At 38.1% G+C, this 16,595-nt stretch overlaps 1 protein-coding gene, 1 long non-coding RNA gene and 1 pseudogene across 3 annotated transcripts; 1 reads left to right on the forward strand and 2 right to left on the reverse strand.

The window, feature by feature from the left end:
• Positions 1 to 608: 608 nt before the first annotated feature.
• GLR3.3 (glutamate receptor 3.3) lies at positions 609 to 5,778 on the reverse strand. The gene is made up of 6 exons (XM_008239735.2): positions 5,073 to 5,778; positions 3,581 to 4,929; positions 3,192 to 3,469; positions 1,891 to 1,922; positions 1,382 to 1,791; positions 609 to 1,270 (listed from the first exon to the last, which is right to left on the reverse strand). The coding sequence occupies exons 1-6, from the start codon at positions 5,359 to 5,361 to the stop codon at positions 791 to 793; spliced, it is 2,838 nt and encodes a 945-aa protein (XP_008237957.2). The 5' UTR covers positions 5,362 to 5,778; the 3' UTR covers positions 609 to 790.
• A 2,542-nt stretch (positions 5,779 to 8,320) lies between these two features.
• Positions 8,321 to 10,086, reverse strand: LOC148915471 (uncharacterized). Its single transcript, XR_016121989.1, has 2 exons — positions 9,928 to 10,086; positions 8,321 to 8,557 (listed from the first exon to the last, which is right to left on the reverse strand). It is a non-coding gene; the product is annotated as an uncharacterized LOC148915471 (long non-coding RNA).
• Positions 10,087 to 12,026: 1,940 nt separating this feature from the next.
• LOC103336654 (protein DJ-1 homolog D-like) lies at positions 12,027 to 15,699 on the forward strand (annotated as a pseudogene). The gene is made up of 4 exons (XR_016122224.1): positions 12,027 to 12,239; positions 13,037 to 13,483; positions 13,692 to 14,037; positions 15,361 to 15,699. The product of XR_016122224.1 is annotated as a protein DJ-1 homolog D-like (transcript).
• The last annotated feature ends 896 nt before the right edge of the window (positions 15,700 to 16,595 follow it).

Genomic DNA, 16,595 nt, shown 5'->3' on the forward strand with positions numbered 1-16,595 from the left:
ATATGGAAGAGAAATGCAGTATGATTGTGTGCATTCGGATGAGTAGGAGATGAATACAGTGAAGATGACTAGGAGATCATTTTTCTATCTGGCATTTGGATTTCTTCACAAGACAATATTGCTCTGAATACTGATCTGGAGACGGCGAGTTAATTGAGTTATGTGGTTGGTTTTTTTTAATTTTTAGAAAAGGTGGTAATCATTAGATAATCAAATCGTTACAAGATGAACAGCATGTAATAGGTGGCCTCGTTTATGACAATTTATGACATTTTACCATGTAATGATGCTGATGATTCAAACCAATTATAGGAATTCTAGCTATCCTAACAATACAAACACCTTATAAATGGCATGCGTAAAATGCAAGTTTATTCTGACAGTATATAAAAACAAGCCATCTTCTGGCCTATGAAGATTTTGAACTTTTCTTTCTCTGCCCTTTGGTTCTAGATCAGGATGTTCAACTTAATAACAAGAAGGTTTGAAAACTGAAAATCAAAGCTATAGAGGACATCAGATATAAAGAAATACACGCTTCAATTTTGACTCCGAAAATAACACATAAAACAACAATAATGATGATGGGGAGACGAGGCAGAAGAATATGTACTCAATATTAGTTTGACATTGGCATCCGAATTCCATATTAGTGAATAATTATGGATAGAACATAAGTTCCTAGAATATAAAGTATATACATATAGATGATTCAAAATAATACTAATGCTAAGGTAAGGTTAAATGAGGACTTACATGCATTGATACAATTATGATGATCTAATGAGAGTTAATTGTTGGAGTTAATTTCGCTCCTGTTAGTCATTTCTGTTTGTTTCTTTTCGGGATTCCGCCCCAACTTGTCATCCGTATCATTGTCGGAAAACGATCTAACTATTTTCTTTCTTTTACTTCCACTATTGGAGGGGTCTTTCTTCTCATCAATTAATGATAAAAATCTCCGGAGTCGCCTAGATCGTGAGCTACCTGGACTAGTTGAAACACATGGTGTTGGGTCAGCATGGCGTAGCTTGTTCAGAATTTGCAAAAAATATATGAAGAGAGCAATGAAGCAAGCTATTCCACATATGAGAAAGAGGCCCCAAAAACTTTTAAGGTGAAGCCGGTCTGACTCAAGTTCAGTGCTCTCTAAAGTGCAAGAGCTTTGCCTCAGCCACTTATCATAGATCCGCTGCAGATCACCGTTCTCTGACAGTTGTAGAAGTGCAGTTGACATGTCAACAGCTAAAGGAGAGTCGCGTGGAAATGCCTATCATGGCAAAGAAAATAAAGACAGGTCATAATTTTGTATTTCTCGTATACATTATGCTAACATCTAAAAGAATCTCAGAATATGAATGTTCCAACAAAATATACTCACAAAACCCCAACCGCTTTTGGTGAACTCTTGACCTATAACCCTAAATTTGCACTGCGATGAGAGGAAGACTTCAACATAAAGACGCTCATCAACCACAGCAGCAACACCTCCTGCCTTTTTAGGACCAAGCTGGAGCGCCTGCGCATATGCTTGAGGAGACCCAAGGGGAATAAGCCTGGATTTGGATATGCCAAGTTCCTCACTCAAATAATGTTCAGCAAAGGAACCCACTTGATACCCAATTGGCTCATCACTATTTTTCAAGCTTTCAATTCCTTTAATTGGAGAAGATAGGTGCTGCACTGTAAGAATTGATGTCAGACTGGCAGTGTAACTTGAGTTGATTATCAAAACCACAAAGAGCCATATGATGAGAACTAGACGACCAAGGGTGCTCACAGTGTTCTCTCCTGTGGAAGGGGCAGAGATGCAAGTCAGTTAAATGAATATTGTTTCAATAAGTCCACAAAAGCCAGATTTTATGAGGAAAGAAGCTGAGTCTCACTTACTATGGGCAAAGAACAGAGTTGAGATGCTAAACCTGCAAGGTTGACAAACAAGAAAACAAATCAGAAACCAATATTTTGGAAATATGGGAAGATGTCATATGGACCTAGATGCTAAGTAACCTTAGGAACCTAAAGAAACACATCACATTCTAGAGCCCTTGAGGGACTTCGGGTGAAATAAGTCTTATTCATTAAGCACCACAGCATGCTCTAGACAGATTCGCAATAGTGGCAGGAGACCAAAACCATAGACACAGGATTCTTACAATAAGCAGCACAACGTATCACCCTGACCAAATAGAAGAATGGTCGATGAAAGAGGAAATTAGTCACAATTGGACATGTTTCTGCTCTCATTACTTTTCACACAGCTCTGCTTGAAGACAGATTGTCCTTATCCTTCTTAAATTTTAAAAATAACATTTACAGAAATTAATTTCTTTTCCTGAAGGCTTCCTCTGTTATGTCCTTGCTTTTGAGGAGCACTATGTTGAACAATCTAATCAAAGATTTCCATGCAAAAGTTTCAACAAGGACACATTTTCAAACAAGCTCTAAGGGAATTTTTTTTTTTTTTTTTGGGTAATCAATTCTTAAAGTATATATAAGGTATTTGATCAAGACCAATGACCTGTTGATATATCTGCCTATTTTCTATCAGAAAGGGTCACTGCGATCCATTGTAACCTAGATGAAAAGCATTCCTTTGCTACCTAAGACTGGCACTACACCACTACTTAGAGCATTACTATCTTTATGGTTCTCTGAGACATTTTGAAAAAGAAAGTCGAGAAATATAAATAAGATACATGGACATGGTAAGTGATGACTTGATGTTTGTTTTCAAGCCAAAATTAATGATTTTGGCACACTTTCTCTGTCTCTTAGATAACTATCACTAACTGCTGCTTAGAGCACTGCTAACATCATGGTTATCTATTTGTTTTCAAGCCAAAATTAATGATTTTGGAGCACGTTCTCTGTCACTTGGATAACTCTTACTATACTGCTGCTTAGAGCACTACTATCATCATGGTTATCTATAACTTATTATGAAAAGAAAGTTGAGAAATTTAAATAAAATGTGGACAAAAGTAGTTGAGGTTTATTTTCAAGCTCAAAACGATCATTCTGGAGCACCTTTTTTGTCAGTTGAGTGCAGGGGGTTACAGTGCTGATCACATTGTTAAGCAAAGGATAAACTAACTAGGTAATCAGTTGGTGCAAGTTTGTTAAAAAAGAAAAATAGTTTGTACAAGTTAGTAAATATCCTGATAAGATACTTTAACTATAGAACTTACCACAAGATGGTTATAAGTTGCTTTTTAGGTGGACCCCTGAATTCATCATTTATCCTATGCTCCAAAATCCACACAACTATACCAATAACAAGAAAGGAAGCAGCAGTGACAACCCACATACGTGCAGTAAATGGCCGAAGGAAAGCCCAAGCACTAGAGTTCAATTTTTTAAATGGAGCCACTACAACAAGTCCAGAGGCAGCATATGGCTGCGAAAAATCCACAATCTTCGTTCGATTTGTAACAATAGCAATGTCACCAACAGCAGCATCAAAGTCCTGCAAACAGTAAATGAGAGAATTTGCCAAAGAATGTGCACATATTGGCAAATCAAATTTGTCTTTTATGACATGAATTTCAAGTATTGAATCTATGATAGATTTACTCACGCCCGTTGCGACAGAATACACAAGCTCGTTGTAGCTTGGGTTTTTCCGACCATCTCCAAAAGGGATAAATCGGTATGGAACAGCATATGGTAACAAGTTTACAGCAGCAATGAATACATCTATGCAGAAACCCTTGAACATATTATCAGTTCCCCGAACCTGTGATACAAATTCCCGGTAGCTGACCCGAATAGGCACACCAATTCTTAGTTGCTTCCCATTGTTTGGGAAAACCCAACCACGGGGCTTTGACAATGTCTCCCCTGGCCAGATAACGCTGTATAATTGTTGGTTTGCACTGGAACGATTAGGTGGCTTTGAATAGAGCATCTCAGGGGGAACAGTTGATAAACCAGAATAGTTACACCAGTAACCAATTCGTCGAAACCCAGTACCAAGTACATTAATAATATCATATGCTGGAAGAACAAGAGACCTCTCTGAATCAAACTTAATAGGACCTGTCAAACCAAGAAAAGTACTTTGCAACACGTTTTTCAACAGGAGTGGTCCATCATCAAAAATGCTCATTGCTTCAAGGTGAAGACTACCACCTTTTTCTACAGACTTTATCCTAGAATCATTAGAGAATGAAATGATCCCACCCTGGTTAAAAAATGAATCAAGAGCATGAGCAACCAGCCAAACAGAATCATAAGCATAAAGCCCATAAGAATGCAGTCCCAAAGAACCACCAGTCAGCTTGTTCCACTTGGAGAAAAAGGTCCTCTTTCTATCTGAATCTGGGGTGTGTTGACGCAAAACAAGAACTCCTTGCAATGTATCCATGGTCTCAGAAGGAAGAGGCAAAGCAGAATCTAAAAGAGATGACAGCCAATCTGTAGCTATCCATACAAATCCATCACCCATCATTTGAAGATAATGTGCCACAGAGAGAATCATGAGACCTGAATCAGGATTCACATGAAGAACTATAACTCGAGATTCCAATTGTGCGACATTAACAAGAAGATCCATGATGTCGCCCCGGGTAGCTCCAGGTCCCGGGGGAATTCCCAACTTGTAGGCAATTCTACAGCGCCTCTCTGCAAGTTTATCATCTAAAGCTGACATGCCATTACGTCCATAATCATCATCTATAAAAATGGCAATAACCTCCTTCCAACCATAATGATCAACAATTTGCGCCACTGCACTCATTTGATACAAATCACTATGTGTTGTCCTAACAAAAAAGGGGAACTGAAGGGATGAGAGAGTTGGGTCTGTGGCTGCAAATGACAATAGAGGAACTTGGAGTTCATTTGCAACATGGGATATGATATGGGCAACTACAGAAGATTGTGGGCCTATAATGGCGACAATATCAGTCTCCATGAATTGTAAAGCTGTAAATTAACAAAATTGTCAGCATAACTATATACGATTCATGGACTTTCGACCAAAACAGAATTCTTGACCATTATAATAAAAGGAAACCAAACGAACAACCAACCCAAAAATCAAGGGTAAGCAATAGAAGATAAAGTACCTTGAACCATTCCACCAAACCCACTGCAATTGGAATTCCGCATTTTTACAGCTAGTTTGGTCCCATGGAGAACGCTGAAATTGGAGTTGACATCTTTCACTGCTTCCTCAATAGCAAGCTTGGCAACTTTACCAATAGTAGAATCAAAGGTGAAAATAGCTCCAATATTAACAACCGCAGGTCTCGAAGAAACATTGTTGCTGGACACACATGAGAACACCCCAAGATACAGAAACAGCAATAGAAAAAACCAAATCAAATTCATCTTGAATGACCAACACAACATCATCCTCTCTGTCCCCAAAAGATGATTCTGACCTCGGTCACTATTGGTATGAAGAATTGCCCAGTAGAAGAGCTCTGAGTAAGATGAGCCTCAGCCCAATAGAGCTCTGAGTAAGATGAACCAAGGAATTGTCTTTGAACACTCCCATAATTTCATTTCTTATTGGGTTGTCTCATTCTCAACAGCCAACCCCAGATGCAATGCCAAAACAGTGAGACCACCCACCCAAATCAGAATTTTTGCTAAAAACAGAACCTAAAATTCAATCTGAAGTAATTGGCTGAGGGCACTCTGCTTTGCCCAGCTGTTAGCTGCAAGTATATAAACAAAGGCTCGTCCGTGAAGACAAGTATTTTTTTTTCTTGATCTGCCAAGTTACCAAAAGAAGAAAGTATAGGTTCAACATGCAGACCGACATAGTGTGACAAAGGCACCTTTGAAAAGCGACATCAATAGTACTGGTCTGGACTCTGGATCAATCAAGGAATTTCCTTTCTGAAGAAAGGGTAGCTACATGGGTTGGAAAAGGCCCATCAATAAGAACACAATTTTAAGAAAAAAGAAAGGGGGAATAAATATTAACCGACAAACGGAATTCACGTGGGGCTAAGGGAAAGTGCTAATTTTCACTTGTGTAAAGAGAAAGTAACACAATTTTCACTTGTTTGTTGTAGGTTTAGGGATTTTGGTGGCGTTTGGAAGTGTGGTGTTTAAAAAATAGAGGCAGTTTAAAATAAAATTTGTCCAACTAAAAGTAGGGGTGGGCACTCAAACCGGCGAATCGGAAATCCGAGTCGAACCGCATCAAATCAAACCGGAAAAAAACCGAGTTGACCAAAAAGTCAACAATCGGTCAAAAATCGAACCGGACAAGTTTGTATTGGTTTTGGATTCGATTCCATGTCTTCAAAAACTGGATCGGGCTGAACCGAACCGGTCAAATTAAAATTTTTATAATTTCAATATATATTTATATTTAATGCTATATTTTTAATTTAACAAAAAAAACTAATATTTATCCAAGTTCAATTTCAAAATATCTCTCTTTTCTAACTTTAATATTTATTTTTATATGAAATTGAATAATTTGTTAATTTTCAAGTAAAAATAATAATATTTCAGTTGAGAATTGTATTAAAAAATAATTTTTATACTCCGATTCAAAACCGAACCGGACAGTTTTTGAATTTTTTATTTATTAAAACCGAACTGAACCAAACCGGATGAATAGTATTGGATCGGTTCTAATTTGAGGCAAAAACCGATCCAACCCGAACCATGCCCACCCCCAACTAAAAGTGTTTGGTAAACCCAAAAAAAACTAACTTATTTTCAAAACACTTCTCATAAAAAGCAATTTTTCAAAGTGGCCATAAGCCAGAGGTGGGAGCGTGGTACAGTTTAAAATATTCTATTTAAATAGTATAGCCGAACAACTATACTTTTAACATATTCTATTTATAGAGTATAGCTGGCCGGCTATACGTTTAGAATATTCTATTTATATTTGGCTATACTCTTTAACATATTCCATTTATAGAGTCTAGCCACGCGGCTATAATGTGCCGAAGATAGAGAAACATAGAAAATAGAGAGTAAGAGAAATAGAGAAACTGAAAAACTGAAACAGCACTTCGATTCATCATCGTATATTGACATTCTTAATCAAAGTTGCGATACTAAAACCCAAAACCAAAGGGTGGAATAGTTCTGCAATTAGTGGACTTGGGAAGGCAATGGGTGGTTCCCGAGAGGATAAGTCTGTGTCGAAACTTCTCTAGGTTAACTGTTGTTGTTCGGAAATCTTCTTTACAAGTTAAATCCTTGAACACACTCACTCATATTGTTAATGGCCTAGGCAGTTGCTAGGGGGTCACTAGGCGGTCTAGGTAGTCGCTAGGCAGTATAGGCAGGCGATAGCGCCTAGAAAAAAAAAATTAGCCATTTTGGAATCTCCAAGGTCAGGGACGAGATGACAATGGTGCTATGCGAGAGAGATGAGGATTGATGAAGAGAGGTTGCCGGTTATGTATGAGCAAGAGAGAGGGGCTAGAAGACGGCTCGTGTTCGAATGAATTCAAGGAGATCCATTCTATCTCTTAGGGGATTGTATTCAATTAAGATTTTAAAAGAGTTAAAAGGAGTTATAAAGTTTAGAGTTCAATATATTTCAATTGATTTCTATAAACTTCACATAGAGTTTGATTGAATTCCTAGATTGATTTTAATGGTGTTTGTTACAGTTTTATCATAGATTTTAAAAGAGTTCATTACAATTCTAATTAGTTCATAAGAAAAAAAATATATACATGAAGATGATTTTTTCCTTTTTGTTTTGGCATGGACTAGATATATATAGATATGGTACAATGATAAAGAAGGAAATCTCAAAAAAAAAAAAAAAAAAAAAAACAGAAAGGATGACCATAGATCGATGAAGAAGGCTATCATATGTATGATATGATGTATAGAAACCAAAAAAATTAACAGCAACTAAAATAAAAATAAAATAAAAATAATAATAATAACAGCAACCAAAAAAAAAAGGGGGAGGAAAAGTTGAAAAAGCGTAGAAAATTAAACAACACTACTTTTGATGTACAGCAGCAAATATGTTGATGTTCATCTATATATGATGATGGCAACAAGAAGTATTCAAGCAGCAACTATTCATATTATAATGCACATCGATATATATATGCTACTGTTCATCTTTATAGAGTATAGCCGAACGGCTATACTTTTAGATATTCTATTCATATAGTATAGCCGCACGGCTATACCTTTACCTTTAATACACCCGGCTACACTATTTAATAATTATATTTATGTGGCAATTTCCGAATAATGCAAAGGATTCCAAAATTATAAAACACTGCTCAAATGCCCAAGAATCATATCCATACTGAATTTGGTTTTATCTCAGCAGCAACGTGAAGATCATACATGAAATATCGCCACATAAGGTCCAAATATCACCACATAAAACTAACAAGAACAGTAGAATCATTCTCAATACATTGTTAACTGCCTATTTAACTAAGGATGTTCTTTTTTTTTTTTTTTTCCAAAAAAAAGACTAATGATATTCCTTTGCACTGTCAAGGGCCAGCTTCTCAATTTGTCTTTCAGGTTGCCTTTTTGATACAAAGATGAAGTCTTTCACACAACCTTCAGCAGACTCTGTCGCCCTCTTAATCTGCCATCACAACTTTGTGCCATTAGCCTTCGAAACATTTAACGTACATCAAGTATAGAAATTATTCAACAAAACCGATATCTATCAAAAAAACCCATGACAATGGCCAATTACCAATGAAGAAATTGAAAGTTTTCTAAGACAAAGGAAAAAGGAACATGAACACAGAAGAATCTCGGCTCAGCTAAAGGCATCCTGCCTTATAATATAGATGGTGAGACAAAACATGTTTTACGATAAACAATCTAGTCTTGAACTACCTAATAATACCTCAGCACTAATCTTTGCCATAATCTGTTTCAAAGGCCAAGATGCTATCCTTACAGACAGAAACAACAAATTTTTTAAAAAGACAATCAACAGCACCTCTAGCAGGCAAGGTACTTTGCAATAACGAACTCCTTTCATGTCTGCACCTATTTCTAAATTCTAACTCGGAAAATTTGTCACTGTTCCATTGAGCATCATATAGCTCTAGTTTCATGAACACTCCTACAAGTAGTCCACTACACAAACTGGTTCACATTATCATTTTGATAATGAGATATGGCAACAGGAGAGACGTCGTATAACAAAATCAGTTCAAATCACATAACCCAAATTTGGTCCACAACTAGCAACTCAAGTTCAAGCCCAAAATCTAAAGACCCCAAAATTTTGAACTAAACGTGCAAACAAGAAGAGAAAATTGTAACCCCAAGACTAATTTTCACTTTCTCCCCACCATTTCTTAACAAGATCCAGTAGTAATTTTACAGAAAGAAATCACTTGAAGAACAAAGAACATATAGGGTCGAGAGCATTGGGCTCAAAGCCATAATCAGCTGCCAAAGAGTAAAAGTACAGACTTCGACACTTGTTCAAATTTGAACTTGAGGGTCGAGGTCTTTTAAGAGTCATTATATATAGTTATTTTTGCCCTTGTCTATATATTGAGAGGAAAACATATCTGAACTTGTCTTAACCACTTGAGCTACAAGCCTTTTGAATATATATTGTTTCTCACATTACTTATTTCCCCAAATCACAATTTGGCACATATGTAAAAATAATTTTATCAACAACACAGAAAAATATTTGTACACCTATCAAACTGAATTTGGTAAGCAAATTCCCATCATAAAAGCTTGATATACTTAGCCAAATAATTGGTAAGCAGAACAACGGCCATGTTGCATACTTTCCAAAATGCCAATAGACCATTTACTATTCAAAACCAGATATTAAGAAACTGAAAAGGAAAATGCAGGGGTTGTATATCTCAGTAGCATACTAGCAAATCATGTTGATGAATCACAAAACTGCAGCTCAATCAGCTTAATCAGCTAGTTTCCCTCCGGCATTCATGGGTAAAGAGAAATCTCATATACCTGTAATGCATCATGTATGCTGCTGCCACTGGTTTGACTCAAAAGGAAGCGGAGCGGGTGAGCCTTGGCTTGGCTATCTTCTTGTCCTCTTCAAGAGGGATTAGTGAAAGATTGGCTGGGTTCTCGATAATCAGTTTAGCTACCAGATATCTTAAGATGCTCCAGTGCAGTACTTCCTCGCTTGCTTCCGACATATCTCCCTGCCTTGCCGTCATAGTATTCAGCCACCCGTCTTTTGAGAGCCGCTGCTCCACCTCTTCAATTGCTCTCTTAGCGAGTCTGAGGCCTCCCGTCTTGATACATGCTGCAGTAAGCAACCACAGCAGTGCTACAAGACAGATGCAACAACATTAACCAATTGTTTTAGAACAAACACATAAGTCAGAATTCTGTGAACAAGCATCAAAATATCATGAATAGCACAACCATTTGGCACGCTTTCCCAAATTACATTCAGAAATGTATCCCACAACATTTATATACCAGAAGATTTCGATTGGAAAAGTGGTTACAATCAGCAAATAAAGATGTTTAAAATAAAAGATACTATGTCAGGTAAGTAGTGCTTGTAGCCTAGTTTACTAAATAAAAACAATAACTAGCCTACTCACATAAAGTGGGTACTAATGTTCATGAAATGTAATTGAAAGGTCTCAGTCAAATAGAACTAGCACTAGGCTTCAAGTAGAAAAATAGAACTGCAAATTGTAATATCAAGCAAATAGACACAAGGGACATTATTCGAAAGATTTACAAATCAACGGAAACTAACAAAACCAGCCTTGAGCCTCCGATATTTAAGCAAAAACCTTTATACTTTAATGGTGAAAATGACTACGAGAGGTGCTAAAATGAATAAACATAGCACGTAACAGAGACAAATCAAAACAAGACATGAACAAAAGAGACAGAAAAGATAAAGAGCTAATGCAAATAGCACATTGTGATAACACCATCTCCATGAGACTTACTTGGCCAAGAGCCACCATTGTGATAACTCCATGAAACTTATCTAGGTTATATGTTGTTGTTCGGAAATCTTCTTTACAAGTTAAATCCTTGAACACACTCACTCATATTGTTAATATTACGGAAGAAATGGCCTAGGCGGGCGCTAGGCTGAGGCTAAGCGATCTAAGGCGGTCACTAGGCGGGCGCTAGGCGGCACTAAGCGGTCTAAGGCGGGCGCTAGGAGGTCTAGCGGTTGCTAGGCAGGCGCGGTCTAGGCGGGCCCTAGGCAGTCTAAGCGGTCTAGGCGGTCACTAGGCGGGCACTAGGAGGTCTAGGCGGTTGCTAGGCGGTCTGGGCGGGCGCTAGGCGGTCTAGGCGGGCACTAGGCGGCTAGGCCGAGGGCTAAGCGGGTATCACGGTCTCTAGGCGGGCGCTAGGCGGTCACTAGGCGGGTGCTAGGCGGTCTAAGCGGTTGCTAGGCGGTCTAGGTAGGAGCTAGGAGGTCTAGGCGGGCACTAGGCGGCTAGGCTAAGGCTAGGCGGGGTAGGCGGTCTCTAGGTGGTTGCTAGGCGGTCACTAGGCAGCCGCTAGGATCATCAATGGTGAAAAAGTTGAAACGCGGTGTATTGGTAGGGAAAATAGGAGGGCTTTGTAGCACGCCACCGCCAATTTGGAGACTTGACGAGTAATACTATCAGCAAGACAACAACAAGAAGCCCTGCTCTGAATTTCTCCCACAACTCTTCAGAATTTCATCCAGTTTTGGGATCGGACAATAATTCTTCGGAATTTTACGACGATGATGACAATACGAAGAAGATGGTGGTGGCTGGGAGCGTGGTACAGTTTAAAATATTCTATTTAAATAGTATAGCCGAACGGCTATACTGTTGACACATTCTATTTATAGAGTATAGCCGGACGGCTATACGTTTGGAATATTCTGTTCATATTCGGCTATCCTGTTTTGTACATTCCATTTATAGAGTTCAGCCGCGCGGCTATACTATTAGATATTCTATTTAAGGAGTATTGCCGCACAGCTGTACTATTCGGTATTCTATTTATATTGTATAGCCGGGCGGCTATACGTTTAACATATTCTATTCCTTTGTCCATCTGAGAGTTTAGTCCAACCAAATTCTCTCTCTCCCTCTCTCTCTCTCTCAAATACCAAGAAAATGGCGAAAGGCGAACGCAGGGTGTTGTTGGTATTGGGGGAGTACGTGGAAGACTACGAGGCGATGGTTCCATTTTAAGCACTGCAGGCATATGGAGTGTCCGTTGATGCCGTCTGTCCTGGCAAGAAAGCTGGTGATATCTGTCGCACAGCCATTCATCAACTTTCTCCTGCTCACCAGGTCACCCACCTCTGCTTCTTTTGCCTTTTCCTTTTTCTATTTTTAATGAAAATCGTTTTCTTTAGCCTCATTACATCACTTGAGCACTGTCAATTGGTCTTTTCCATGCTCTGTAATTAAGCACACTCAATTAGATTGAAGACTGAATGCTTACTTCACTTGAATTTGTAAACCCAAAACAAGAAATTTGTCTCAAAGATTGAAGTGCTTAAAATTCTCACATATGGGATTATGTTGCCTCCTCTAAAATTTGGAATCTGTTGGGACTGGAAATTAGTTTGTCAAGTTTACGAACGAACGTCACGCTTTCAACTTTAGTTTTTTGCATCAGCCAATCTTTGGTAGCCTTAATTATAGACAAAATGAATAAGTTTTATTGTTGAGTAGAGCCACTCTATTAGATTGACAAATAGCAACCCGTAGGTTATAGTTCTAGGTTGTGTGGACAGCGAGACTAAAGTAAGCTCAAACAAGAACGCATGTTAGGAGTTTTGTTAGAGTGCTTGCTCATTCATTATGAGCTAGAGAACCAACCTGTATTGAGCTTGAGTTCTGGGGACAAGACAGCGTGAACAAATTCTTGGCTCCGACGTCACTGCGTACACCATATTCAATAAACAAAATTGCATTAGTGCCCTCGTCTCTAAGTGAAAATAATCTGATAATGGGCTACCTAGGTTCGCTGAATCGTGATCTGTGTTTAATTTACAAATCTTCAAATGCTACATGTCTTTCTGGTCCCCCTTTGTTTTAATATGTTTTTTGGTTTTCTGTATTTTTTTTTTCTTTGGTTGCAGACTTATTCTGAATCACGTGGTCACAATTTCGCACTCAATGCAACATTTGATGACATTGAATTTAACAAATATGATGGATTAATAATACCAGGAGGACGGGCACCTGAATATCTTGCTATGGATGCGTCGGTTTTAGAATTGGTGAGAAAGTTTTCTGACTCCTGAAAGCCAATTGCTTCGGTTTGCCATGGGCAACTTGTCCTAGCAGCTGCAGGCTCAGTTAAAGGTAGGAAGTGTACGGCCTTCCCAGCTGTCAGACCTGTACTTGTTGCTGCAGGTGCTTATTGGGTGGAACCCGAGACCTTGTTGGCGTGTGTTGTTGATGGTAATATGATTACTGGGGCTACACATGAAGGCCATCCTGAGTTATTTAGGCTTTTTTTGAAGGCGCTAGGAGGTAACATAACTGGTTCAGACAGGATGGGGTAAGTTTTATTTTCCTTCGTAGTGCAATGAGAAATATGAAATTGTGATGCCGATCAATATTGAGTATATATAGTATTGAGATTTGCCCTTTTACAGATACTTCTGAAAGATAGTGAAAATAACCTTAATAGGCTTTACCAGATTTGCCACAATTCTGGTGTGATAAGGTTCCATCATTCATTCCTATGTGTTTTTTCAATGTTCTGGTGTGATAAAACTACACTCATAGGACTTCATGGAAGATTATGAGGTAATTGTGCCTTTTCAGTCTCTTCAAGCTCTAGGATGCCATGTTGATGCAGTTTGCCCCAAGAAGAAAGCTGGTGAAATCTGTGCTTGCTGGTGACCGAACATACAGTGAGAAGCCAGGCCATAATTTCACTTTAACAGCTGACTTTGAAGCTCTATATGTCTCAAGTTATGATGCTCTTGTAATCCCTGGAGGTCGAGCCCCAGAATATTTGGAATTGGATGAGAAAGTTATTGCATTAGTCAAGCAAATTGTGGAAGCCAGGAAACCAATTGCATCCATCTGCCACGGGCAGCAGATTTTAGCTGCTGCTGGTGTTCTACAGGTAAGGTTACTCCCTTTAAGCCAGGCTACGCCTTTGTTTCCAGAAATTTGATCCGAATTTCAATCTGGTCCATATTCTTTAAGTTTCTCAATCAAATCCGACTATTTCCATTTCGTTTCAATTCGGTGCGTCGTCAAACATAGTATTGATATTGTCAAAAATATTACTGACTTTCTTTAATGCCATGTGATGCCACCAAAGGAATTGCTCCAATAATTGGGTTCAACTGAAACAAAGCGAAGCTTGTAATTCCTGTTTAGGTGACAGTGTAGTTTTATTGTATCTATAGCTCATCTTTTAATAGGGATGGGTCCCATGTTGTTGGGATCAGTCCCATGCTGTCCAGAAGTTCAATAAGTTGATTTCTGAAACTAAATGAGTTGAAAGTGTACAAAATGCAGAATCAATAATATAAAGTTAATTTGTTAGGCACACAAACAAGGACGCAAAATCCTCATTAACAATCCAAAATCATATAACAAAATTGAGATTATAAATTTTGGAATTTTAAAGTCCAAGCATGATATGGTAGATATGGGAGATGCTACAATGAGGGGGATCTGAGTGGGGGGTTTGAGTGAGGGGTTCAATCCAACCATCCAACCATCCAATCATTAAAAAAGTTTTAAGTTCAAAATTTCCTTTATATTATTGGATGGCGGTATTGAACCCCTCACCCACAACCCCTCATTATAGCATTTCCGTGGCAGATATACATTTATAATGTAGATTACATAACTTTTACGCTTTTTAACATCAACTAAAATGCTAGAGTAAAATTAATTTTTGTGTGGGAAGTTTAACCAAAAAGAAAATATACAGTTAATCTGTGGATTTATTTGTTCTTTTACTCACTATCAATGTAGTTGATCGTAAATTCAAATGTTTGTTCTGTTGTGGGTGTTGATGAGCAAGCTTGCCAGTTAGTGCATGAACATTTGTGCTGTAATATAAAAGTCAGAAGGTGCGTACTGTAATGCAGAATTCTCTGAAGGAATATATGCAGTAAAAATCTATGCTAGATGGAATGGTTTAAGAATGGGGTAAAACAAGAAATTACCTAGTAAGGAAAACCAAAAGGCTTGGCTGAGTTAGGCAGTTTCAGTTTTTCAGGTGTTAGGAAGAGTTGGGAGTATCATCATTTTTGTAAGAGGGTTGATTTACTGAGTGAGTATTTTATGACAAGGTAAAAAAGAAACCACCTTGAAGTTGTAATCTGTTTGCCTTTTGCTGATTCTTCTGATTGAGGGTTGATTTACTTATTTTCACATTATGAACTTTTTTTAATCATGTCCTAATTGTTGTTAACTGGCTAAATTTTAGGGAAAGAAATGTACTGCGTATCCAGCGGTTAAGCTTAATGTGGTTTTTTCGGGAGCAACATGGCTGGAACCTGATCCAATAGATTGTTGCTTCACGGATGGAAATTTGGTTACTGGAGCAGCGTGGACGGGCCACCCAGAGTTCATTTCTCAGTTGATGACATTGCTTGATATTCGAGTATCATTCTAGTTGCTGTTTACCGGGTCAGCTGCTTGCATGTACTATATGTAATTCATGAAAGAATAAGGCATGTATGTTGTGTTATGTAAAGGTGACGTTTGTATATATGAGGGAACACGTGACACTGGTTTTGATATGTATATGCCATGTTCCATGCAAGTTTGGTTGTGGATGAACAGTAAGAAAAGAGAACTAGCCAACAAAACCCAAACAAAAGGTTAAAAAATAAAGTTAGAAGCACAAAAGCTGGAAACAAAATAAAAGAAAAGAAAAAAGAACAGTGCATACACACCATGAGAACTTAACCGACAACCTACAAATGTCTACTTAAAACAAAAATAAGAACACAACTACGCAAAACTGAGTGTAGAAGAACCTTATTAGAAAACTTAAAAAACAAACTGAAACAAGACAACAACTAAAAAAAACCATGCTAAAACGAAAGCAAAACAAGTAACCATAAAAAGAAACAAAAGCCTACTAAAACCAAGCTGCAGAAAAAACAAAGAAAACTAAAGACACAAAACCCACAAATCCACAAATCCACAAAACAAGAAAAATAAACACAATGACACAACAAAAGGAAAACAAAAGTAACAAAGAAAACACCAAGATGATCGTTCTAAATGTAACAACATAACATGGCCAACAAGGCAAAATTTATCTGGTGTTGTAGTAACCATCAAACCACAAGAATCTACTCCAAACTTATCTGTTAACGTTGAAAACACCCAATAAAACCGGTAGTAACTGCTCCCAACTTTGGAATTGCAATGCTTGTAGAGGATCAAATGAACCGCCAAAAACTGCTCCCAACTTTGTAACTGCCAAGGCTTGTATAGGGCCAAAAACCATGCAACAAAAAGGAAGGCTCCGAAAAGGAGGCCACAACAAAGCAACTCTAACAGTAAAATATGAAGAAATGTGCAGAACAAAATCCCGAACCACTAATGGAAGAGGAACCAATTAGATGACGTATGATCATCGACAATCACAAGCAACAAAAATAAAACTTTTAGATGTTATGCTGCCCAAACAAGGACTTAGGGGGGACC

This window comes from Prunus mume, linkage group LG7, assembly GCF_029339155.1.
Source record: "Prunus mume cultivar Tortuosa linkage group LG7, ASM2933915v1, whole genome shotgun sequence".
Classification (NCBI taxonomy): Eukaryota; Viridiplantae; Streptophyta; class Magnoliopsida; order Rosales; family Rosaceae; genus Prunus; species Prunus mume.

Bases quoted from the DNA above. Each gene is read 5' to 3' on its own strand.
- GLR3.3 (XM_008239735.2), bottom strand. From the start codon at position 5,361: ATGATGTTGTGTTGGTCATTCAAGATGAATTTGATTTGGTTTTTTCTA. The intron at 3,470-3,580 runs GTGAGTAAATCT...TACTGTTTGCAG, and splicing joins TGTATTCTGTCGCAACGGGC to GACTTTGATGCTGCTGTTGG. The intron at 1,271-1,381 runs GTGAGTATATTT...TTGCCATGATAG, and splicing joins CCAAAAGCGGTTGGGGTTTT to GCATTTCCACGCGACTCTCC.